This window comes from Ambystoma mexicanum, chromosome 6q (genome assembly GCF_040938575.1).
Source record: "Ambystoma mexicanum isolate Mex_15411 chromosome 6q, UKY_AmexF1_1, whole genome shotgun sequence".
NCBI classification, from domain to species: Eukaryota; Metazoa; Chordata; class Amphibia; order Caudata; family Ambystomatidae; genus Ambystoma; species Ambystoma mexicanum.
Genome location: NC_090937.1, coordinates 1,601,932,489 through 1,601,958,597, shown reverse-complemented (window position 1 = coordinate 1,601,958,597; position 26,109 = coordinate 1,601,932,489). Strand labels below are relative to the sequence as shown.

General features: G+C 47.3%; 1 protein-coding gene across 6 annotated transcripts in view; it reads left to right on the top strand.

The window, feature by feature from the left end:
* The window catches only part of DCTN1 (dynactin subunit 1), a 1,327,898-nt gene extending 1,305,699 nt beyond the window's left edge, over positions 1-22,199 (top strand). For all 6 annotated transcript variants that reach the window (XM_069632341.1, XM_069632339.1, XM_069632344.1 and 3 more), the window contains one exon: positions 18,556-22,199. In XM_069632341.1, the coding sequence (XP_069488442.1) occupies positions 18,556-18,693 (138 nt within the window). In that variant the 3' untranslated portion in view covers positions 18,694-22,199. The remainder of the gene's footprint in view (positions 1-18,555) is intronic.
* The last annotated feature ends 3,910 nt before the right edge of the window (positions 22,200-26,109 follow it).

Below are 26,109 nucleotides of genomic sequence, written 5' to 3'. Positions count from 1 at the left end.
TCAGCGCCGAGGGTATTCACAAAGGTACTGGCAGTGGCAGCGGCCCACCTGCGCAGGTTGTCCATTCCAGTCTACCCTTACCTCGGCGAGTGTTAGGGAGAATTCTCTGTAAAGGCTAATTTCCCAAACCTAGTGAGTCCCCCAGCAGCTTTGCTGGATTTTTGGGGTTTATTTTTTTCTCCTGCTAAGAGTGGGACTCTTTTACTCCCACTCTTAGACATGATTTGAGGTGTTCCTTTATCTTTCAATGTGTTTTATGGGCTATGGGGTCTTTTACTGCATAGGGTCTCATGTGTTTTTGATGTGGGTTACACAGCACCCTCCGTGCCGTAACCCAGGGGTGTTGTAGCGACCCCCCAACATAGACTCCATACCCTGGGACTTACTACTGTCTCCCAGGGCATGTAAAGTCACCATTGGCTTTGCTAGTCCCAAACTATTAACAGAAACCAGTACAAACCATCATATTGTGGACGTTCTGGTCGGGGCAATTCGATTGCCCCCGGGTCTGTTGTTCGAGGGGGCCCGTCTCCGTCCCCCTTGATCGAGTTTTGGCTGGTGGCAGTGGATACTACTTTTTATATTCGACCGCAAATATATCTCTATGGGATTTTCCCATTCTTCGAGGCTACCAACTTTAATTATTTAATTCTTATAGCCTCGAACATACCGCCGGTTTATTTATTTAATATTTATTCACCGGTTGGTATTTTTTGCCAGAACTCGATTCTAAAATGGCGTTTGTGTTCTCTTCTGTGACTCCAACCCAAGTCGAGCCCTTTGTTCCACTTTTTGGTGGGCTTCTCCACAGAAGCCTCCAAAAGTGGTGCCACTCTGTCTGGGTACCACAGGGGGTGTTGGAGAGGGTTTAGGCACCCTGGACTGAGTTGCCTTAGCAACTCAAGTCACACACTTGTAGATTACTTGTAGTGTTCTACACTGATAGAATTGGAACCATTTGCACAGGGCCTCCAGACATCTTAGTGGGACCTTTGGGTGCCTTAGCAACATCCTCGGGCCTGAAAAAACTTTCATCCACTACTGTTCTCCTGGCACCAGAGTCTCGCCTGGCAGGAGTATCCTGACCATTGACAAGAACACTGTCCATATAATAAACTTTAGAGTTTTCTGGTATGGGGTTGTACACACTCCTATACTGATCACTAACCAGACCCATGGCCTCTACTGTTACACTTGCTTGGAAACCCAAAGGTTCTTCAGCAAAGACTTCAAAGTGAGCACTAGCCATTTGGACTTCCTCCTCAGGAGTGAAGGCTAAGGAGACTGTGCTGATCACTGTAGATTTACCCTTACATCTGGGATCTCCTTTGATGTGGTCAGTGGCCCCACAGAGATAGCATGTTCCAAATGCTCTCTGGAAGGGTGGCTTGGCCTGACCTCCTGGTTTGTGACCAGAAGGTACACTAGCCTGTTGTGGTTTACCCTGGGGCTTACCCTGGTTATTATTAATTTTTTTTTTCTGAGTGACCCCATCATTCTTTTTGAGGGTCCTAAACCTCTTAAGGTACTGGGAAGGGGTCTTCCCAAGTCTAGCTATCAAAGCTAGTTTCACACATTCATAATCCTTCCTATCCTCCTCCTCCCCCAACTCCATTACCACATCAGTTGCAACAGGGGGGAGCCTAGAGAACAACCTGGAAAAGTAACTCCTTTCCTGTAATGTTCTGGAGCCCATGATTATATTCAAACAAACTCGACCAATCCAACACATCGAACTTAGGCTCATACATACTCGCCAACGCCTTAGGCATCCGGGGTCTTTTGGGACTGGAACTCCTAGAGGATCCGGAGAGAGAGAGAAGCACTTTCCACAGACAATTTTTTCATTTCTAGCTCACGGTTGAGCTCCATTTCTCTGAGCCTTAGTTCTTGGTGCCGTTGTTCTGTTTGAGCATTAATTCTTTTGAATTCTAATTCAAGCTTCATTTTTTCTATTTCCATATATTGAGGATTAAGTGTGGGACCTGGTAAGGGTCCAGTAGGTACAGCTGGCAGGGCAGGTAGAGGCCCAGGGGAGACAACTCTAACATCTTCCCCCTCCTCTTCTGCTTCTGACTCAGTTATCAATACTAACATTCATATCAATATCATTGCTGTTGTCTACAGTTGCTGGAGTGGTAGGTTCCTCTGAACCACCATCCAGACTTTGGTTTGCTAACAACCTTTCTATTAGCTCCATTTCTTGCCTTTAGTCAGGAGATTCTTATGCTTACAGAGAACTCTTAAACAATCAGCAGTTTTTGTAGCAAGGGACTCTTGACTATAACGTTCCATAGTTAACATGTTTTAGAAAATACTTCTTTAGTGCTAAGCTTTGTGGTTAGTTGCACTAAGGTATCTATAAGCACACTAAAATGTATACTCAATACAAATCCCACCGATGTACACCAGTGTTAGTCTTAAATCTTTTGCAGTGGTCTCTAAGGGAACTGCACAGGTTTCTGCCTAACAGCGACTGGCTCATAACTGGGGATTCTTTCGAAACATGCTTCTCAAATACCCAAAGGACTGTAGACCTTTTGTTCCACCTGGGCTTCTCCATCAATGAGAAGAAGTCCAATCTAGACCCCAGCCAAGTCAAGCAATTCCTAGGGGCTCTAATTCGGACAAAGGACGGCCTCGTCTTCCCCTCCAACTAGAGGGTCCAAAATATGTTGTTTCAGATCCCTCAATATGTAGCCGGTCGAGAAGTGACGGTACGCAAAGCCATGCAACTGCTAGAATGATGGCGTCATGTATTTATTTGGTACCTGACACGCGCCTGCGCCCAATGCAAGAGTGGCTCAACAGCCAGTGTTGTCAGGCCAGCGGCCAATTAGACGATCTAGTGGTGGTCTCGCAGGCCTTGGTTCTAACGCTGCAATGGTGGTCGAAGGAAAATCTTGTGGTGGGGAAACCATTTGCCACCCCCGCTGTGGAAGCCACTCTAACCACAGACGCATCCCTCACAGGATTGGGGGCGCACCTATCCCATCAGACTGCACACGGAGTTTGTACTCCAAGTGTGGCGTCCAAACACATAAACTTGCTGGAACTGCTGGCGGTCTTCAAAGCACTGAAGGCTTTCCAGACACACCTACAAGGGAAAAAAGTGCTGGTCTTCACAGACAGCACCACAGCAATGTACTACCTGAACAAGCAAGGGGCACTCACTCTCCAGGACTGTCCAAGCTATCCCAGAACATCTGGAAGTGGGCTCTCAAACACATGTTCCTGTTATTTCAACATGTACCAGGGGAACTCAATCTTCTGGCAGACGAACTCAGCAGAGACTTTCCTCTGCACGCAGAGTACGAATGGCGACTACACGAAGACATCGTCTCCAACGTTTTCGCAGAATGGGGCTTCCCAGAGATCGACCTGTTCGCAACTCTGGAGAACACCCAATGCCAAGATTACGCCTCCAGATACCCCCAGAACCGCTCCAAGGGGAACGGTCTCTGGATAACATGGTCAGGGAAATTTGTCTACGCTCTCCCCCCTGACCCCCCCAGACTCCCCTTCTCAACAAGATGGTGCACAAGATGCACCAGGAACCAGTTACCATGATACTGGTGGCCCCCATGTGGGCCTGACAACCCTGGTTCGCTCATCTAATGGAGATGTCACTGTCTCCTCCGTTGAAACTACCCTGTCCGTACAACATGCTGTCACAGGACAGGGGCCGAACACTGCACCCATGCCCACAGACCCTGAACTTGCCAGCCTGGCTCCTGAAGTCATAGAATTCGGACATTTGCAGCTCCCACAGAGATGCATGGACATTCTCCGAGAGGCAAGGAAACCGAACACTCGTTACTGCTACTCTAGCAAGTGGAAACGGTTCGTCATCTGGTGTAAGTCAAAGAGCATCAACCCTGTTGACTGCTCTCCCACACAAATTATTTACCTGACTCAATTGTTGGACTCAGGATTAGTCTTTAATTCTATTAAAATTCACCTAGCTGCACTTTCCGCATACACTACGTCTCAACATAAGGTGTAATGGTGGAAAGTTGCAGTTATTAAAGCCTTCATGGAAGGAGTGAAAAGAATTCACCCTCCTATTTCCAACTCAGCTCCCGGATGGGACCTGAATGTGGTACTAACCAGGCTAATGGGCTCCCCCTCTGAACCCATGCATAAAGCAACCCTTAAGAATCTCACTCTTAAAACTGCTTTCTTAATAGCTATCACCTCCATTAGAGTGAGTGAACTACAAGCGCTCTCTATACTAGATCCCTTTGTAACAGTTCACAAGGATAAAGTGGTTCTACGCACACACCCTAGGTTTGCACCGAAGTTCATTTAAAAATTCCATGTCAACCAGTCTATAGAACTACCAACGTTCTTTCCAAACCCATCTAACTTGGGAGAAAAAAGCATGCACACACTTGATGTGCGCAGAGCGGTCATGTTTTATATGGAAAGGACTAGACCACTGAGAAAGGCTAATCGGTTCTGTGTCTCGGTGGTGGCAGGAAGAGAAGGAGATGCAGTTTCAAAATACACTATATCTAGATGGATTGTCCAATGCATCACTCTGTTAGACTCTTGCTAAGAGAGAACTACCCTTCAAGCCAAGAGAACATTCCACTCGAGGCACTGGGGCATCCATAGCATTCATTGCAAATGTTCCCCTTGAGTCCATTTGCAAGACGGCAACCTGGAGTTCTCCAGCATGGGGTCTGGCATGGATTCACATGCTCATGAATATTCCCCGTCGTCAGGCTGGGAATCCTCGGTAAAGAAAAATCAGCATCAGTTTCGTTTCTGATCTGTCTTTCGTAGTAGTAACCAATCACTGATCTCTGCGTCATACTGACCACAGCCAATGACTGCCATCTCCCTAAGCTCCGCCTCTGGCAGCCATCTTCAGATTTTTACCGCACGTTCAAGTGTTGGGATCCTCATGCTATTGCTCTCGAGTTTTAGTGCTTTTTTCGCGCTTTTTCTTAGGTACATTTTCTCTTTTCGGTCAAAAGAGCCTCAAGCTCCACCGTTTCTTTATCCGATCAACGGGGACTCGTGTCGGATTCTTCTACGCCCCAGAAGGGTGAAGATTTTGTCGAGCCACGCTTTTGGAGGACTCCAGAAGTTTCTCAGGCCCATCTCGATCATGGCCCAGGAGAAGGGAAGCTCGACGCCCGGAAAGCTGTTCAGGGTCTGCCCTGGATGCCAGCTTCAGAATGTCTTTAAGGAGGACAAACACTCCCTTTGCCTCTACTGCCTGCATGAGGACAAGACGCACGTGGAGAAGGACTGTGCGTTTTGCAGCAATATGTCGGAGCGGACCATGAAGGACCGCCATCTGCGTCTCGCCAACTGGCTGGAAGGGAAGAGCCCGTCAGGCGAGAAGAAGAAGAAGAAGTCCGAGCGGTCTTCTAAGACATTTGAGGGCGCCCCGGCGACGGGGGTCCAACAGAAGGCCAAGCACCGCGAGTCCGCTGGCACCGGGAGCGCCGAACGGTCGGGCTCTACGGGCGCCAGACAGGGCGCATCCTCCCCGGCGCCATCAACCACGAGCCAACGCTCTGGCTCGGGTAAGAGGAAGGCCGAGCACCCGGCGAAGCTCCTGGAGAGACCCCGGTCGAGCTCGAAGGCCCCATTGGAGGGGGAGCGAGGCGGCGGCCCTCCCCCCAAGGAGAAGGCGGTGAGCGCACCTAAGGTGGTGAAAGCCTTAATCCATCCGGCCAAGGCCTCTATCGAGACAGCCGCGGCGGCCCTGGCTCAGCCTGTGGAGGCTACACCAGTGGTGGCGACCTCGGAGCCCAGAGTCTCCCTGCCACCGCGGAGGGAGTCCTCTTTCATGCCCATCGACAGGACCCCCGTGAAACCTCCGACGGAGAAGAAAAAGGGGGGGCAGAAGGTCGTTGTGGATTCGGCCTCAACCTCTGAGGAGGAGCTGATCGAAGTCTTAAGCCACGGCGTTGGCGTGGAAGAAGACCAGCCCGTCGGGAGGGACCCCGACGTAGGACACCTGACCACCCATCGGACTCCCCTCAACCAGTGCCGCAAGACAACTCAGCGGCCATTTTATTGGCTATACAGTCCTTATGCTCAGAGATAAGGACGAGATTCCTCGTACCTCCAACCGAGGAACCTCTCCCGACGGGGGACCCGGAGCAAGGCCCTTCTGGGAGCCCTCCTCCTAAGAGAAGAAGGATTCATCCTCCGCCTCCTTTTCAACCATCGCGCCCTGCTCAGCCCTCCTCCCCGTCCACAACCCGTGGGGATGATACGGGGACTGACACGGCCGCAACGGGCACAGACGACGAGGTATACGACGAGGATCTCCCGTCGTCACCTCCTCCCCGGGCTTCCACGCCCGACGAGATTGGATAGTTTCATGCCATGATCGCCATGGCATCCGAGCTTTTCCAGCTCTGCCCGGAAGAGAAGAAGAAGGAAGGTTTCCTTTATCAACGGCGCAAGGCCAAGAGGAAGACGGTCCTCGCTGTACCTCTACTGGACGATATCTGGGATGAGGGTCTCGCCCTCCTCAAGAACCCATCCACGACGCCTGCGAGAAGGGATCGGTACGAGAAGAAGTACCGGGTCCCGGACGCGGCCTCCTTGTGCCTTTGGGCACAGCCGACCCCGGACTCGGTCGTCTCCGCAGCGGCCAGGAAGAAAGCGGGGGGGGCCTCGGCCTCTACGTCAACCTCCCCGCCGGACGGCGAGGGAAAGAAATTGGACACGACGGACGCAGAGTCATCTCATCGGCAGCGACGACGATTAAGGCTGCTAACGCCTTGGCTATCGTGGCCCGCTACGACAGGTAGTTGTGGTACAAAATCGCCCCCCTGCTGGATTTCTTACCAGACGACAAGAGGGCGGAGGCCCTAGAGATCTTGCAGGAAGGAGAAGTGGCGTCGGACCACTCCATTACGATAGCGACGGACATCGCTGACACTGGATTTCGCCAGTTGGGCAACGGCGTGTCCCTTAGACGGCTTGGATGGCTCAAGGCAACTGACTTCCGTCAGGACGTGCAGACCAGAGTCTTAGACATGCCGTTCGACGGGAGCAACCTGTTTGGGAAAACAGTGGACGATTCCCTACAAGCCATCAAGACGGACACAGACACGGCCCGGGCTCTTGGTGTTCTCCAGCAACGACGGCCGCCCTTTCGGAGCGGCGGAGGCAAGCAGGGTGCCTCCAAAGGTTCCGGCGGCGGATTTTCCACCTATCGTCAAGCGGCCCGTTCGTCGTCACAGGAAGCCTACAGGGGACGAGGCAAGTCGGGCGGACCCCGCCGTCGTCGCCAAGGAGGACAAGGCGGCAAAGCCTTGTCGAAGCAGGACTGAACCGGCCGTGGGGTCGGGCCCCCACCGAAGCACCCCGGCGGGAGGCCGGCTGGCGAACTTCGTCAGCGTGTGGGAGTCCATCTCCACCGACCGTTGGGTGCTGGACGCCCTGGCCCAGGGACACGCGCTAGTGTTTCTAAAGAAGTGCCCGCGCGTCCCCCCCGTGGCAAGGAAGGAACATCACGTCCCTCAACTTCTCTTGGAGGTAAAGGCGATGCTCAAGAAAGGCGCCATCGAGCTCGTCCCAAAGAGGCTTCGGGGCTCCGGAGTTTACTCAAGATACTTCCTCGTGAAGAAGAAGACGGGAGGATGGCGTCCCATCCTGGACCTACCACGACTGAACAAATTCATCAAGGCACAGAAGTTCCGGATGGTCACCCTCCAGCACGTCCTGGGTCAACTGGGGAAGGGGGATTTCCTGTCGTCGTTGGATCTGGAGGATGCCTACTTCCATATCCCCATCCTAAAGGGACACCGAAAGTTTCTCAGATTCGTGGTCCAAGGGCGTCACTACCAGTTCAGAGCCCTTCCCTTCGGATTGAGGTCGGCACCCAGGGTGTTCACCAAGTGCCTCGCACCGGTGGCGGCGCGGTTGCGCCTGGAGGGGATCCACGTCTACCCCTACCTGGACGACTGGCTCATCCGAGCAAAGACAAAGGAGCTCGCCGCGGAGCACACGGCGAGGACCGTCCAACTACTCACGGGCCTGGGATTCTCCATAAACTACGCCAAGTCCCACCTGGTGCCCGCGCAAGACGCACTGTTTCTGGGAGCGAAACTCGACACAGTGGCGCTTCTGGCCTCTCCGTCGGAGGAAAGGACGAGGGCCATCTTGGGCAAGGTGCAGCGGATGCTGGTTGCGGACGCGGCCAGGGTGAGGTCCATCAAATCCCTCCTCGGAATGATGTCTTCTTGCATTTATCTCATCCGCCTGTGCAGGCTTCGGATGCGCCCGTTGCAGGAGTTCCTGGACGCTCGCTGGATCCAGACGACGGGCAGCTTAGAGGACAGGATCACACTCGACGAGAGCTTCCGACGAGCGATCCAGTGGTGGGGCACCCGCGCGCATCTGACGGCGGGCATGGACTTCCAGACTCCGGGCCACCAGAAGACAGTGACCACGGATGCCTCCCTGGAAGGGTGGGGGGCGCACACCGAAAATCTGCACGCGAGGGGCCTTTGGCTGCCGACGGAGAAGTCCCTCCATATCAACGTCCTGGAACTCCGTGCAGTGTTTTGGGCCCTCAGGTCCTTTCTTCTGTCCCTCAAGGGCAAGGTGGTGAGGATCTTCACCGACAACACCACCACCATGTTCTACATCAGGAAGCAGGGCGGTACCAGATCCCCAGCCCTGTCCAAGGAGGCTCAGGATCTGTGGCGTTGGGCCGTCGCCCAAGGGATGTTTCTGGTGCCGTTTCATCTGGCAGGGATAAAAAACACCATCGCCGACTCGCTCAGCAGAGAGCTGCGCTCGTGCCACGAGTGGGAACTACGACAGGAACTAGTGGACCGCCTCTTCCGACGGTGGGGCACACCCCAGATCGATCTGTTCGCGACAGCGACGAACTCCAAGTGCCGGAGGTTCGCCAGCAGGTTTCCCCAGCCGAGGAGCATGGGCGATGCTTTCTCGTTCCCCTGGGAGGGCCTGTTCCTATATGTGTTCCCTCCATTGCCGCTGCTGATCCGGCTCATCAACCAGCTCAAGAGGTCACGGTGCAGGATGATCCTCGTCGCACCTGCGTGGCCGAGGCAGATATGGTTCCCGGACCTTCTGGACTTGTCAGCGTCCCCGTCAATCAAGCTGCCAGTGGACGCGGATATTCTCTCCAGGGAAGGAGGCGCCATCCTCCATCACGACCCGAAGTCGCTGAATTTGCAGGCCTGGCTCCTGCAGCGTTAGTTTGGAGGTTACGACATACCGCCCGACTGCAGAGAGGTTCTTGCAAAGGCCAGGGCGTCCTCAACTCTTAAATGCTACGGACACAAATGGAAGAGGTTCTCTGTCTGGTGCCACGCACAGAAGATTAACCCTCTACGGATTACGGCTCCTCAAGTACTGCCGTACCTGCTGACGCTGGCCAAGGCTGGACTGGCGCACGCTTCCATCAAGATTCATCTTGCTGCGATCTCCCGATACACCAGAACCACGGGACGGACGTCTTTGTGGTCTCATCGTCTGGTGAAAGAATTCTTGAAGGGACTGTTCAGATGGTTCCCGCCGGTGAAGGCACCGGCCCCAGCGTGGGAGCTCAATGTGGTGCGCTGACCAAGCTCATGGGACCTCCGTTCGAGCCTCTGCACTCAGCTCCGTTGAAGTTCTTGTCGTGGAAAACAGCGTTTCTTGTGGCCATCACCTCCGCACGACGGGTGGGAGAGATCCAGGCCCTTTCCTGCAAGCCCCCGGTACTTGACCTTTCACAACACAAGGGTAGTGCTCAGGACGCACCCCTCCTTCATGCCCAAGGTGCCGTCGGACTTCCACCTCAACGAACCCTTGGTGTTGCCTGTTTTCTTCCCGTCGCCTTCATCGCCGGCTGAAAGGACTTTGCACTCGCTGGATGTGGCTAGAGCGCTGAAGTTCTACGTGGACCGCACGAAGAGTTTTCGGAAGACATCACAACTTTTTGTGAACTTTGGACCTGTCAATCAGGGGAAGGCTCTCTCGAAGGCTTCCATTTCCAGATGGCTCTCCGGATGTATCATGTACTGTCATCGGTTGGCAAACTGACCGCTCCCTGGCCGTCCGAGAGCCCATTCCACCAGAGCGATCGCAGCCACCACGGCGTTCCTATCTGGTGTGCCCTTGCTGGACATCTGCAGGGCTGCTACGTGGAGGTCGACGCACACCTTCACTAAATTCTACTGCGTCGATCGGGATTCCAGGGAGGAGTCCAGGGTCGGCCAAGCAGTGCTGCGCAACCTGTTTTCCTAAGGTGACCTGGTGAGGAGGTAAGAATTGCTTAATGTTGAGTTTTGGATGTAATGCTTAATGTTGAGCCTTTGCCACCTCCCGTGGTTGTGCATGTGTGCACTGCTATGTATTCTTTTATTCATGAGCATGTGAATCCATGCCAGACCCCATGCTGGAGAAGGAGCAAGTTACTTACCTGTAACTGTTGTTCTCCAGCATGGGTCTGGCATGTATTCACATGCGAACCCTCCCGCCTACCCCTCTGCGGCTCTTCACTTGGTCATACTGCCACTTCACGTGCTACCAAATCTGAAGATTTTTTATAACTAAAGGAATAGCCCCTACTGTTGAAGGAAAAGAGGGCTAAGAAACAATATGGAACAAAGAAAGGCTCCAACCACAGATATTTTTCAACACTCTCCTAATGTTGGAGTGTTTTAGTCATACTATTTCAAGGAAACTTGGACACAGAGCTTCAAAACGTAAGCTCAATACCCTTTAAATATCTTGTTAAATCATCAAACCAAAACAAAGCTAAGAGGCTAGGAAATAACTTCTGCTCAGTAGTACTTAAATACAATGTATTGGTTTTTTCAAATTCACCAACAATGAAAATAGATATACACTCCAAAACTGTCTCATTCCTAAACAGAGAAATAAGGCATAAATACAACACTATTAATTGTTTGCACAGTAGGTGGGATTAGTAACATCCAATAGTGCAGTAAAGCAAAGGAAATAGTAAACAAGTACATATTGAACAAAAAACAGAGATGCAGTTTTGCTTTTTGATATGTTTCAAAAAATGGTTGCGTTATTCTTTGACACAATTGCGATAAGTGTACTAACCAATTACTCGGTCCCCATGTTTGAACAGAGGCTAGTCAGTAAGTCTAACCTAGAGATGGATAACCCACAAATGTAAAGAAATAAATTCAAACAGAGCGGTACCCAATTGGTATGATACAAACAATTGCTCGTGATTCATACACTGTCAACCAGGGAGATAGGAAAAGGAACACTGATTGCATCATCCCTCAATGCAGCCAGGTGCTAGAATTACCCCACTGCATTCAAGAAGATGCAAACGGTTAAATCAAAGTATACAAATCAATTGAAGAGTCAGAGGACCAAAACCATCGGTCTACGCCAGGGGGAGGGGCCCCCTATCAGGTTGTACAGGTCAATGGTGCACGGATTGTGCTTGGCCTTGGGGCGTTTCGGCTAAAGAATGGAACGCCTTCGTCTGGGCCTCAGGTTTGGAGATCTCTGTATGATAGCAAGAGAGAAACAAGAAATAAAACGGGAAAGAAGGTTGAGAACTGGAATTGGGTCTCATTTTCTATTAAAAAAGCACAAAAGTGCTGGCTTGATTGAATTAACATTAAAACAGGGATATTGATCTATTAGTATTAACCAAATCAGTAGAAATCTGATTTGTATACAATATTGGAGCTGCTAGAGGACCAGCCTGTGGGTATGTTCACCGGACTTCACCGCGGCGGGGAGAGTTCCAGTTTTATTCTAAAAAGCTGTCAGTCCCATGTAGGTGTGGTTCTACTTGGAGATGCATCCACACGTGAAAATTAAAGCGTCCTACTGTAATCAGGACAAGTAACACCGAGCGTAAAAATCTAGGAAAAAAGGAGAGAAGGAGAGACGAAAGAGGAATGTGAGAATCCCAATGTCGCATCCTCTACTTCTTGTCCAACCCTGTAGTAGGGCTTGGTATAAAGCGCAATTCAGTTAGTGCACACAGACAGGACACCGGGCGTAGTACCTTAAGTGCCTCTTTGGGTGGCGCAGGCCCTGGTGCAGTAGCAGGGTCTGGATGGACTGGTGTGCTGCCGGGTGGAATAGGTTGTCTACGGTTCCCAGATTTCGGAAAGTAGCTGTACGGAAGAGAGAGAGAGAGGAAAGCCAGGGTCAGTACATATAAGTAGACAGATAAGTAACCAGAAGCGTGGGACATCCTACTGTGAAAGCAATGTACGGGGCGGGTTGCGTTATAAGGGTAGAAGCGCTTACCTGAGAGCGGGTGGACGGAGACAGATAGCACGTTTGTCTCCGTTATGGCCGGAGCTAATCCTGGTCACTCGGTGGAGCTGTTCCCCGGAACTAATGTACTGCGCATGCATGGGAAGTTAGTGAAAGAAAATAGGACCCCACGCATGCGTCTAGCGTCAGAGGCTCCCGTTGTCATGGTAGCAAACTTGTGTGTACGAACTGCCGGAGTGGTGTCGTGTGCGAATGGAGTCACACAAGAAAAGAAGCTAAGTAATTCATTTCCAACAAAAGCTTGTCGGCTCTGTAAACACATAGGGGAGCGATGTGTGATGTCCCAAAATCTGGGAGCGTCCAGGTGCGAACGGATGCATATTATGCATAGCAGGGGCAAGTCGAGCGGCGGGCTGCTACCGCTATGTTTGCCCCAGGGAGACATAAAGCACTGGTATAGCAGTGGTCAAATCTCAATCTTCTGATAGTGCGTCAAAACGAAAGAGTAGACTGCTATTCCTTTGAGAAGACAAAGCATCTAATGAAGAGGCGTGTATCACTGGGCATGGCAGTGGTACAATAACAGAATTCCTTAAGTGAATCTAAATAAAAGGATGGTCTGCTATTCCTGTACGGTGGCAAGGCACACTGTGTCTAGAGGGTATGGTCAATCCCTGAAAAGGGACCGCACAGGTCTCTAGTTACATTTTAATCCCAAGTCACTTTTGTCTCATTGAGGCCATGTGTCAGTGTCTGGAGTCTGAAAATCCACCAGGCTTCCTTGTGTTTCAGAGCATTTTTGACGTTAGTGTTACTCTCCAGTTTATCAATGACCCACCAGGTCATATCATCAGGGTTGTGGCGTTGCTCTAGGAAGTGGGGAGACCAAGGGGGGCATTCTGTGTTTTACACCGAATACGTGAACAGTGTTCATTTATCCGTTTATTAACTGGTCTTTGTGTCTGGCCCACGTACCTTAGGCCACAGGGACACTCAATCAGGTATATTGCATTGATGGTTTTACAATTGGAAAAATGCCTCAGTGTCCAAACTTTATTGCCAATCTTGAACGTTTTGACTTTCTTGGTAAATTTACACGCTACACATTGGCCGCATGGGTGATGGCCCGAGAGATCCCTCAAATTCCAGAGGGTTGTCCTGGATGTTTTCTTTAAGCGGGCATGGGTTAGATGGTCCTTAAGGTTCTTGGCACGTTTGAGTGCCATTCTGGGTGGTATTTCATTCGGCAGACTCAACTGTATTAGTGGCCAGAATTTCCTGATGATTTGCTGGATTTTTGTGGTATTCTGACCAAAAGTAGTTACACATGTTAGTCTGTCCTTTTCGATGTTTCTGCCTTTGGGAGCAAGAAGGCTTTCACGAGGAGTGTATAGTGCTCTTTTACTGGTGTTTCTTACAAGTTTCTTCGGGTATCCTCTTGCTCTTAGTCTCTGCTCAAGGTCCGCTGCATGTTCTTTGAACTGGTCTGTTTCCGTACAGTTACGTCGAACCCTTAGGAATTGCCCATATGGCAAGTTGTTCCGTAAGTTACTGTGGTGGTTACTATTGTAATGTAATAGCGTGTTCCGGTCTGTTTCTTTCCTGAATAGATTGCAAGAGAGTCTGTTTTCTTTAACTTCTATTCTCAGATCGAGGAAGTTGATATTTTCATGACTGTAGTTCATAGTAAATTGAATTTCTTTAGTTCGAAGGTTCAACTATTTATGAAATTCATCGAGTGTTGACGTTGTTCCATGCCAGATAAAGATGATGTCATCTATATACCTGAACCAGTTGGAAATGTGGCTTAGGTATGGGTTCTGTGATGTAAACACATATTTTTCTTCGTAACTGGCCATGAAGATAATCGCCAGACTCGGAGCAAAAGCAGCTCCCATGGCCGTTCCGTTGATCTGTATAAAGTAATCATCATTAAATGTAAAGTAGTTCCTTGTCAAGGCCAATTCCAGAAGTTCAACAATAAAATTGACTGGAACCCGTTTGTCTGTCAGGTGATGAGTAAGATGGTCCCTGATGCATTCTATAGCAGCTTCCTGCGGGATATTAGAATAAAGTGCTGCAATATCCATGGTGACCAATAGATCTGTTGGTTGGTTAAAGGGAAGGTTCTCGAATTTATTGATAGTGACCATCGTATCCCTTAGGTATGTTCTTGTCAGCTGGCTCAGTGGTTTGAGGAAATGATCTATGAATTTACAGATCGGTTCCAAAATGGAACCACACCCGGAGACGATGGGTCTCCCTGGGGGGTTTATAGCATTCTTATGAATTTTGGTGAGGGCATAAAAGGCTGGGACTCTGCCCTCCGATGTATTCAGGTATTTTTCTTCTTTGTCTGTAATCCAATCTTGTTCCAAAGCAAAGCTGGTTATTTCTTGAATGGTGTTTTTGATGTCCAATGTGGGGTCTTTTTTAATTCTTTTGTAGTTAGTAGCATCATTCAGCAATGTCAGTACCATTAGTTTGTATTGGCTGGTACTTTGAACAACAATCCCACCACCTTTGTCGGCACTCTTTATAATGATTTCAGTATTGTTCTCACGTTCTTTGAGTGCCCTCCGTTCTGCATTAGACAGATTATGACGTATTGACGAAGGCTTATTCTGTAATTTATTTACTTCTTTGCGAATGCATTTTTCAAATGTTCTTACCGCATCCGGGATGTCGCTGTCACTTGGGGTAAATGAGGACTTGGGGTGTAGGCCAGTATCTTCTAGTTGACCATCATATTCCGAATCCTGGAAGTGTATCTTAAGACGTATGGTCCTAAAGAACCCTTGGAGTTCTTTATCCAGGATGAACCAGTCTGTAGGATTGGTAGGTACAAAGGATAATCCTTTGGAGAGAACAGAGAGTTCTGGCTTCGTAAGGATAGTGTTTGATAAGTTGAACACTGGTATCTCCTCTACGGGGTTTGAACATAGCGGCGGCTGCGCCGTCTCGCTCTGTTGGGTCTCCAAGGTGGGTATTGGAACATTGGCATTGGTGGGGGGCCCCAATACGGTCCTTGGGGCCCCCCTTGGCCTAAAAAAGGCGGTGGTCGAGAGAGAGGAGGGAAGGGCATGTTCCTACCTGGTAACTGAGGGCCAAAGGAACTGTTAGGATTTCCATGGCTTGATCCTGAGCCAGAGCTGGATGTATCACTAAACGAGACCCATTTCCTTTTTTGTTTGAATGCTGCCGTCTGATTTTGCATCCTTTCTTTTTCTTTATTTTCTTTGTATTCTGGATTAAGGTATGGATATACGGTTTCCAATTTAAAGTTTTTTATATCTTTTGCCAATTTCTTATGCTTTTTTTCCAATGTTTCAGACATAAATTGGTCCATGGTGGTGTTAATTTCTTTAAGTTTCTCTCTAGCATTGTCAAGGCTGGTATTGGTCAGAAATTTCTCTTCCTCTTTTTTCAATTCGCCCTGTATTTTAGTGGGAATTCTTCTTGCAGTGGTAATGGTAAGGGCCATCAAATCCCTGCTGCATTTAGTGGAAATTTTACTACAGTCTAGCATATATTCAGGGTCATCCAGAAACAAAGCCGGTTCATTCCTAACCAGTAGGCCAAATGGAACCAAACTGGCTCTAAGGTATTCACATAGAAAATGCCCATGAACTTCAGTGCGAAAGCATTTCTTCTTAAGTTTCAATAGTTCTTCTCCTGAGGAGGTAGTTGCAATTAGTTCTTTGGCACCCTGCATATTGAACATGGAGGGGCCTAGTATAATGGTATTGATCTGGTCTTCCGAAAAACTTAATGTGTGATCCATGATCAATGGGTTGAGCGGGGGAAAGAACCCCGCAAACAATTAATATCACCAGTGGTAAAGATAGGACAGGTGCCCGTGAGCGAAGGAAATTCGGCGAATCCCACCAGGTGGCCTGTGGGCAGCTCCAGAGAGTATCAAACTCTCAGGTCAAATATGTTCTCAAATGGTACTGATCTGTAGTCCACTTGTAACAAAGTTTTGAGAAATCTAGTCGTAGACCCCTATTACAGTAAAACTGTAGCTTGATATTTTATAACTAAAGGGATAGCCCCTACTGTGGAAGGAAAAGAGGGCTAAGAAACAATATGGAACAAAGAAAGGCTCCAACCACAGATATTTTTCAACACTCTCCTAATGTTGGAGTGTTTTAGTCATACTATTTCAAGGAAACTTGGACACAGAGCTTCAAAACGTAAGCTCAATACCCTTTAAATATCTTGTTAAATCATCAAACCAAAACAAACCTAAGAGGCTAGGAAATAACTTCTGCTCAGTAGTACTTAAATACAATTTATTGGTTTTTTCAAATTCACCAACAATGAAAATAGATATACACTCCAAAACTGTCTCATTCCTAAACAGAGAAATAAGGCATGAATACAACACTATTAATTGTTTGCACAGTAGGTGGGATTAGTAACATCCAATAGTGCAGTAAAGCAAAGGAAATAGTAAACAAGTACATACTGAACAAAAAACAGAGATGCAGTTTTGCTTTTTGATATGTTTCAAAAAATGGTTGCGTTATTCTTTGACACAATTGCGATAAGTGTATTGACCAATTACTCGGTCCCCATGTTTGAACAGAGGCTAGTCAGTAAGTCTAACCTAGAGATGGATAACCCACAAATGTAAAGAAATAAATTCAAACAGAGCGGTACCCAATTGGTATGATACAAACAATTGCTCGTGATTCATACACTGTCAACCAGGGAGATAGGAAAAGGAACACTGATTGCATCATCCCTCAATGCAGCCAGGTGCTAGAATTACCCCACTGCATTCAAGAAGATGCAAACGGTTAAATCAAAGTATACAAATCAATTGAAGAGTCAGAGGACCAAAACCATCGGTCTACGCCAGGGGGAGGGGCCCCCTATCAGGTTGTACAGGTCAATGGTGCACGGATTGTGCTTGGCCTTGGGGCGTTTCGGCTAAAGAATGGAACGCCTTCGTCTGGGCCTCAGGTTTGGAGATCTCTGTATGATAGCAAGAGAGAAACAAGAAATAAAACAGGAAAGAAGGTTGAGAACTGGAATTGTCTCATTTTCTATTAAAAAAGCACAAAAGTGCTGGCTTGATTGAATTAACATTAAAACAGGGATATTGATCTATTAGTATTAACCAAATCAGTAGAAATCTGATTTGTATACAATATTGGAGCTGCTGGAGGACCAACCTGTGGGTATGTTCACCGGACTTCACCGCGGCGGGGAGAGTTCCAGTTTTATTCTAAAAAGATGTCAGTCCCATGTAGGTGTGGTTCTACTTGGAGATGCATCCACACGTGAAAATTAAAGCGTCCTACTGTAATCAGGACAAGTAACACCGAGCGTAAAAATCTAGGAAAAAAGGAGAGAAGGAGAGACGAAAGAGGAATGTGAGAATCCAATCTGAAGATGGCTGCCAGAGGCGGGGCTTAGGGAGATGGCAGTCATTGGCTGTGGTCAGTATGACGCAGAGATCAGTGATTGGTTACTACTACGAAAGACAGATCAGAAACAAAACTGATACTGATTTTTCTTTACCGAGGATTCCCAGCCTGACGACGGGGAATATTTATGAGCATGTGAATCCATGCCAGACCCATGCTGGAGAACAACAGTTACAGGTAAGTAACTTGTTCCTTCTGTACACACCTTTACAAAACACTACTGTCTAGATGCCCATTCTAGATCTGATTCCCAGGTGGGACAAGCAGTACTAAGGCATCTTTTCTCTACTGTTCCTTCTCACAATCCACCTCCAACTCCGGGTACTGCTCGCTAGTCTATGCACAGCATGTGATTCTAAGCAGATTAACAAACATCAGAAGACGTGCATTACTTACCGTAAAAGCATTTCTGATGGTTGTATCTGCTTAGATTCACATGCGCCCACCCCGCCCACCCTTCCTCCCCGCTCGGTTGGAAGGAACATAGACGTCTTATTACTTTCTCTCTATTCTGTACTCACTCAGGTAATGATAAGGCTCCCTCGTGGCAGAAAAATACAAACAGAGGGACCTCGACGCGTGAGGGATTTTTGGTCACAATAGGGATAGTATTACAGACACGCCTATGGTCTATGTCCCCTTTTCGACTTTCGAAAAACAAGATGCAATACTCTGCAGTGACCACTGGATGTCAGACTATGCACAGCATGTGAATCTAAGCAGATACAACCATCAGAAATGCTTTTATGGTAAGTAATGCATGTCATATTTGTGAAAGATTGTTCTGATTTGCTGAAGTACCACTAATTGCTTCAATGTGTAAAAGAATTAATGGATTTTAGTTCCCTGTAGGTAATAAAATGCATTTGTAAAATAATATATCTCCTCCTATTTACAGGCCAAAGAAGAAAAGCGGGAAGATAGTGTTTACATTGGCAAAGTGATATTACCTTGCCAGCCTGGTCACAGCCAAGTTCACCGGCTTGTACTAACTCAAGAACAACTGTATGAGCTGCACGGCCGGTTGATCTCTTAACAGAGAAAAATATGGTTTTCATGATGTGCGAGATGTATAGCGTACTCAACATGGACCTGCATCTTGGGAGATCCTCCTAAAGACTCAATAAAATATTGATACAAACCATGGTCAGAACAGCCTGCTGCATCTGGGGAGACCGTATGTTGAGATGGACAATTCTTTTACTTGAAGCCAAGGGATTTTTTTGCACAGTTTGATTCTGTCCTTGAGGTTTAAATGTTCTGTCCCATCTATAGCCTTTTTACAATTCACTATCAGTATATTGAAACACGGAGGTTTGATGTACATTTCCACGGAATGTGATCCCCTCGTTGTGCAGGCGTTGCCTCCTCTCTTACTTAGGTTGCCTTTTTGCACTTACTTCCTCGCATGCCTGAAAAAGCAGCTTTACCAGTGGCCATACAGCAAATTAGTTTGAGGTCCAGTTGTCCAGCTATAGAGCGTGGTGACCCAACACTGTCAAAGTCCATGGTGATGACAAATACCTGACCTGGCATGTGTGAGCACACCTGCATCTCTGAATAAATGGCTGACATATGCAATGTTAATAGAATTAACAGCCCTGCACGTATAACACTGTTAAATCTGGTCCTAAATTCGATTTGCAATAACCTCTCAACCCGACTGCACAACATTGACGGCCAAAATGTTGCTTGCATGCTTAAAAATGAGAATCCACGCCAGGTTCAGCAGCGTCTGAGGATTCCTGGAGCATGGCGTGAATTTCCCATTATGAGCCCATGTTCTGAGAAAGCTGCTTGCAGCTCAGGCTCGCTCCCTCCATCACTTCCTCCATCACCTTTTAAAAGAAAGCGGATTACAGTTCAACTTTACCTTTCTGCACACCCTTCGGCTCCTGCCTCCTTTTTTCTGCACCACCATGGAAATCAAAAAGGGGCTCTTGCTTCCTTTACTAATTACTTTGTTACCATCTTTTTGTATTAATAACTATTTTTTTAACAGTTTGCACACTCCTAGTAAGCCTTTTCTTTCACAAAAAAAGACCTATTCGAACGCTACAACTTATGTTGGGGGCTAATGGCAAGAGATACCTGGGTATTAATGCAATAATAGAATCGCAATTTTGTTACCGACAAAGATACTTACCAGTGATTTCTGCGAATCTTTTCTTTGGTGCAGCAGTAAAAGAGGAAAATGCAGTGCTCGTGTTTTTCTCAATAAAGCATTGATTACGCGACTCGTCTGCTGATTGAGCAAGGATCAGCATTGCTGGTTGGAGAAAGATCACAGAGAAGAAAAATAGAGCTGGATACGATGTTATATTGTGGCTGGAGTAATTTTTAGTTTGAAGAGTCTGATCTTATAGTCTTCTAATCTGTCCTTATACGTGTTCTCTTGCACCCTACTCCTTATCTCCATATGTTCATGTTGGAAAGCTTTATTCCTGCTCATTTATTGTTTCTTCGGTTTCATCTTTTTCTCTTTTATTCAACATCAATTTTTGATTTTCAAAATATTTGTAGTAGTACATTCGCCAAGAAACAGTGACGACTGATGAATCTTCTTAGATGCAGAGAGTATCCTAACAGCACAGAATCTCACTTCTGTGAATTGGACATTCTTATGTTTTTGGTTGGTTAACCCTAGTGACAACTGATGGATCTTCTCAGACTCCGAGAGTATCCCAACAGCACAGAATATCACTTCTGTGAATTGGACATTCTTACTCTGTTAGTGGGTTAACCCTAGTGACGACTGATGAATCTTGTCACACTCGGAGAGTATCCTAACAGCACAGAATCTCGCTTCTGTGAATTGGACATTCTTACGTTGTTGGTGGGTTAACCCTAGTGATCAAAGCATTGTCTGTGTTACAAGTTGTGTCAAGGAGTAACAGCTTTTGGAATCATCAGTTTCTTTCCCCATGACACCTACTCATGGAGCCCACTACATTTGTCTGCCACCCCATCCAAGTTTATAAGTTAGGAAGTAGTATATCTGTCTGAGAAAAGGCAGATGCAAGGTTCAATCTGTTCATCTAAAGTATTGGCTAGGAATTCAGAACATACTGGCTTTAAGCTTGTTTGCGGGCATGGGGAGGGGGGGTTTCAGTGTTTGCCATAGAATCCTAGAGGTTTCTCTTCTGATCCGGCTTTAATATTCTTTTCAAGAACATTTATTGTTAGCTTTGCAAAAATAATAATGTTCGGGGCATTGCAAGAATGTTTGCCATTCTTTGTTAACTGATGTTTGTACTTTATACTGTAGCGTTAATCTGCTATTTCCCTGTGCCTTGCTGCGCCAAAGCTAGCCTTCCCTAGACTCGTCCCTGATTGAAAACTGATATTTTAGCTGCTTTCAAATTTGACCCTGGGTGTTAAATGCTGCCTTCAGGACACCAAGGAGAAGCACAACCCAGACAATATGCAGATTCTAAACCATTTATAACAAGTTGGACATTTTTGTCCCACTTTTATCACGCTTTCCGACTCATCCCTAATTTATATTATCAGCATAGGATTAAGCCTTCTAGTACTATTTGTTTCTCATTATTAAAATACATAGTCAGATGTTGTGTAGTGCATTCCATCTTAGGGTAGGAATTTCGTCTAGTTTGTTAAATGCAAATTATTCTGTCCCTGCCACTGAATTTTCGAAATGCAGGAATGTGATCCATGTTATTCTTTAAGAATTTCATGTCACTTCTGTTTACTCTTGGCATAGGCCAGACGGAATACACAACAAAAAGCTAGCCACACATTAGAGTACACCCTTTTAATGCTCATTCTGAAATCCTGGCTGTTGCAGGTTAATCTGCTACTACTAGTTCATGATCCCATTGCCATACTCGTGCAAGGGGCTTCTATTCACACATAGTGTCATAGGTGACAAATTCACCACAGCGTTGGCAAGTGTTGCACTTTACATATTGCCGTGGCTCAAGCGATGAATACTGCCCTTGCTGGACTGTGTTATTCTCATCTTCCGATTACATTTTCTCAAATCGTATAGAATGACTGAGAGAGTGCCCGCCATCCCATGTGGTGCGAGAAAAGGTTTCTGGTAAGTAGACATTCACCAAGGAAGTTACTAAGGCAGGAATTGCTCTCCTCATGTCCCATCCACAGAACAAGTTAATATGCTCAGTGTGCACTTGGTTGGAAAGTTCTAGGTAAAATGTTTTGCTCAGTCTATTTATATTTCTTGCTTCTGTGTTGCTGACATTCTATCACCATTGTTTCTCCGCTAAACACTACCATGCTACAACATGATCAATCTGACAATGTATTATATGGGTTGAAAGAGAAAAACAGCCTTTTAAACCCATCCAGGCTTTCATTCAAATTATACATATGTGTTCTATATGTATTTATCTTTTCTAAGGTTATGCAATCCATACCGTAGTTATTGTGCTGATTAAACTACAGGAATTCGAACATGTTACTTCGTTGCCTTTGAATTTGTATTTAAATCCAGTATACTAATTTATTACCACAATTGCCCTTCTAAAATAAATCTGATGTTTTGGAAAATCTCCTAAATGTGTGTGTTTTTGTGATCGTGTTTCTTCTGGTACAACTAAAGCACCATGCAATAACCTTCACTTTAAAATTTGGATCCATTTATTTTCCCCTTTTTTTCTAAAGATTATACTTCACATTGTACTCACTTATATCTGTAATTTTCAATATCGTTCATCTAATCAAATCAGTTGTGGAAAGCAAGGATTACTTTTACAAATGGATCTTGTCACAATCTCTGCACAAGGTACATTCTCAGCAATGCAGTATTGTATATCATCAGTAACTTGTTTCTCTTCCTTTATATTATCAAGTTATCCTTTTTCAAAGCAATATTCTTGGGAATGCAAAAACTATAAATATATAAATATTCGTTGATTCTATACAAAACAGCGTAGGCCATTGACCAAGTAATTCCCCTTTCCTCATGAACACATACATTGTTTTCTAGAGAATGTTCTTTTCTACTAACTTCCCATGTATATCCTCGCTCCTGATGGGCTATCTCTTTGTCCTCAGCAAATAAGGCACTATAGCCATTAAAGTTTTGAATATCTTGGAACGTATTGGTTTGGCACAATGCCAGAAGACTAATTCCGGGCCTTTTTATGTTCATGCAGTTTAAGGTTCGTCAATCGCACAGTACAACCTCTGCCCAAGATCTGCTTATTCCTTGATCTCCTGCCAGTTGATGAAGATGTACCAACAGAATATACCTCACACAGAGCTCCCTCCCTGAGCCGCTGTATGGTCGGTTTTACACCCATAAAATAAACCTAGAGAGCGTTCTTTTGGTGTGTGCTTTACACATTTATGGTTATTTATTGGGTATTTATAACGTGCCTATACAGCAAATGATGTAAAGCGGTCCTACTAGGCCTTGCGTCATTTGGATCATGCAAGTGCAGTAACAAGAAGTGCAGGGGAGTGGAGAGGTAGGGGGAAGTGCTGGTCAGAGCGGGGTGCACTAATGCTAAGGAGGGAGGGAAGGAAGTTCAGGTCGGAGTGGAGAGAGAGCAAGTGCTGGGGGGAGAAGCGGCGGAATAGAGCCCCTGGGCAAGGCGAGTGCTAAGGGAATGCAGGAAGTGCAGGGGAGTAGAGAGGTAGGGGAAGTGCTGGTCAGAGCGGGGTGCACTAATGCTAAGGAGGGAGGGAAGGAAGTGCAGGTCGGAGTGGAGAGAGAGCAAGTGCTGGGGGGAGAAGGAGGGAGAAGGGGCGGAATAGAGCCCCTGGGCAAGGCGAGTGCGTAGGGAATGCAGGGAGTGCAGGGGAATATGAAGGTCCACATGATCAGTGGGAGGAAGGGGCTGGATGGGCTCAATAGGGGTGCAGACCCAGAAATGACCAGTCACTTCTTCTTTGTACACACCTATAGATATATATCAGAAGTCAAAGCCTTTGGGTAGAGGCTCGAATGACCCGGACATAAAAACAAACTGCGCTAAGTGCTTTACAAAGTTCAACTAAGGGGTATATGATGCTGATAACAAGGATACAACTAGTACACAAGCTAGTGAAGCCTTGAACCAAATCCATCATAAAACCATACATTGACAACTAGGCGAGGAGGGGAACAACTGAAGATAGGCGAGTTGGATGATTGGAGGCAGTTGGGCAGTACGAGCATCAATTAATGACCAACTGGACAGTGACAAACATTGAAGAATTCAGGAGGCCCGACATACATCTCCTAATGTCTGCACTTCAAATTAATCTATCCACGACAGTCCTCATCTCTGAAATGTCATCCAGACGAAGACTGGGCCGGAATATTTTCGCAAAGCCATTTCTATACTTGATAGACATTTGTAAACGACCCTCTTTGTTCGGGTGGAAATGCTCATTTCTGTGAGAGAAAAAAGCAAGAGAAAGCTACTTAGTGGCCTTTATGGTCAGATGGGCCTGCAGAAGATCCTGCAACACCTGACTGAGATGGGTAAGATGTTGTTCCCAAGTAGATCCATATACTGCAATGTCATCCGAGTATGCCATGCAGCACCTTTCTAGCCCATTGTCATGGTTTATTAGAGGGTCACTCTCAACTCGGGGAGTTATTCCCCTCCCCCAAGCAAGGTGGCGCAGAACAAAACGCTTTACAGATTCAACTTTTTTTCTTCCTGCACTGATCAGACCTACCCTGTCTGCTGCCTTAAACCTAGCACTTGCAAATTGCTGGCTGCTCTACCACTGTTTGTTGCCTTTATTATTTATTTATTGTTATTTATCTGTTTCTCCTATGCTTCGCACTTTCCACTTCTACCCCCTTCCATGCACTTTTCCCCTCCCCCTCTCCCATGCACTTGCGCATTCTCAATGTCACTGGGCCAAGTAAGACCGCTGTTTTGTTCTCCCCTGTTCCCTGCACTTGCCTTGTCCCACTCTGAAACACTTGTGTACGAGCGCGATAGAACTAAAATATCAATCAATCAAAACTTAAGTGAGGCCTCCGCTTCTATTGTACCCTACGTCAGAATACCCTCTTTACCACCAATCAGCTAGGAACCATGCCAGTGGATAGTAAGAATATATATTTATTTAAGTTTCTGCAAAGAATAATAGGCAATCACCAAAACCTCAACCACCAATGCTGCGGCACTACACAATATCACAAATTCAAATGTCTTGCACCAATTGACTAACATAGATTTAAAGGACTTTCAGTTGCTAAAAGACATAGGCCCTCATTACGACCCTGGCGGAAAGTGACTGACCGGACCGCCACAGCGTAAATAGCGTTTCCGCCATTGCACGAAGGAGCAAAGTGCGGCCCATTCCGACCCATCGGGCACGAGCACCACGGCATGGCGGAAGTGCAAAGTCCGCGATGGCGGAAATGACCCCAAAACGGCCCACACCGCCGCCGTACGGCGCCCTAGGTGCAATACCGCCACCCATCACAGCGGACACCGCAGTGTGCGCCTACCGGAAAGTACGGTGACCGGAAATATACGGAAACGGAAGTAAAAACATGGGCCCGGAACGGGAAACATCCCGCCGTACACCTATAAAACCACTAAAACCACACAACCACTAAAAACACTACCCTGAGACACACCCCAACCCGTCATCCACCCTAGCGAAACCAAGAAAAATGGGAAAAGTAGCGAAGAAAGCGTGCGACCGCAAGCGGCAGGTCCACTTCTCCCGTGAGGAACTCACCGTGCTAACAGAGACCCTCCAGGAGAATGCTGCCGTCGTCTTCTGCACGCAAATGACCAGGACGGCACTTGCAAACAAGAAGGCCATATGGGCTCTGGTGGCACAGCGGGTAAGTGCGGTGGGGACCGCACCCCGCACCCCACAGCAATGCCGAAAGCGATGGGACGACCTGCGGATACGCGTCCGCAGCATACTCTCTGCCAACCGCAACATTGCCACAGCCACCGGGGGAGGTCCTGAATCACCCATCAAGTTGACCCCCTGGGAAGAAATCTGTGCCTCCACCATCGGAATGGAGAGCATAGAGGGAGTCGGAGGGATGGAGAAAGGAGTGCAGACATCCGAAGATTCAGGTAGGTGGGCCAGATAAAACGATGCCAAATCCACAAAGTCCATCCATGTGAAGTACCATGTGTCCACATAGTGCAACAGAAACACATGTCCAGGAGAACGTCCACACACATCGGCCTGATAGCGCACGTTAAAACCCACAATAAATACATAAATAATTAAAAACCCCTAAAACACGCACTACACGTGCAGCAGGCACACCCTAACTGCAGGCTGCCAAACAACTGCACCCTCACTCCACACACAAATGAAAGCACCTCCAAGGCCCCGACCCAAATCACCCTCAGGTACCACCCCAATGCATGTGATACAATGCCATTCCAATTCCCACAGACCCATCAATAACCCTCGCCCTCCTTTACTCCACCACAGGGTCCGATCCAAACGACGAGCATCAGGACACCCCTACCAGCACACCTGC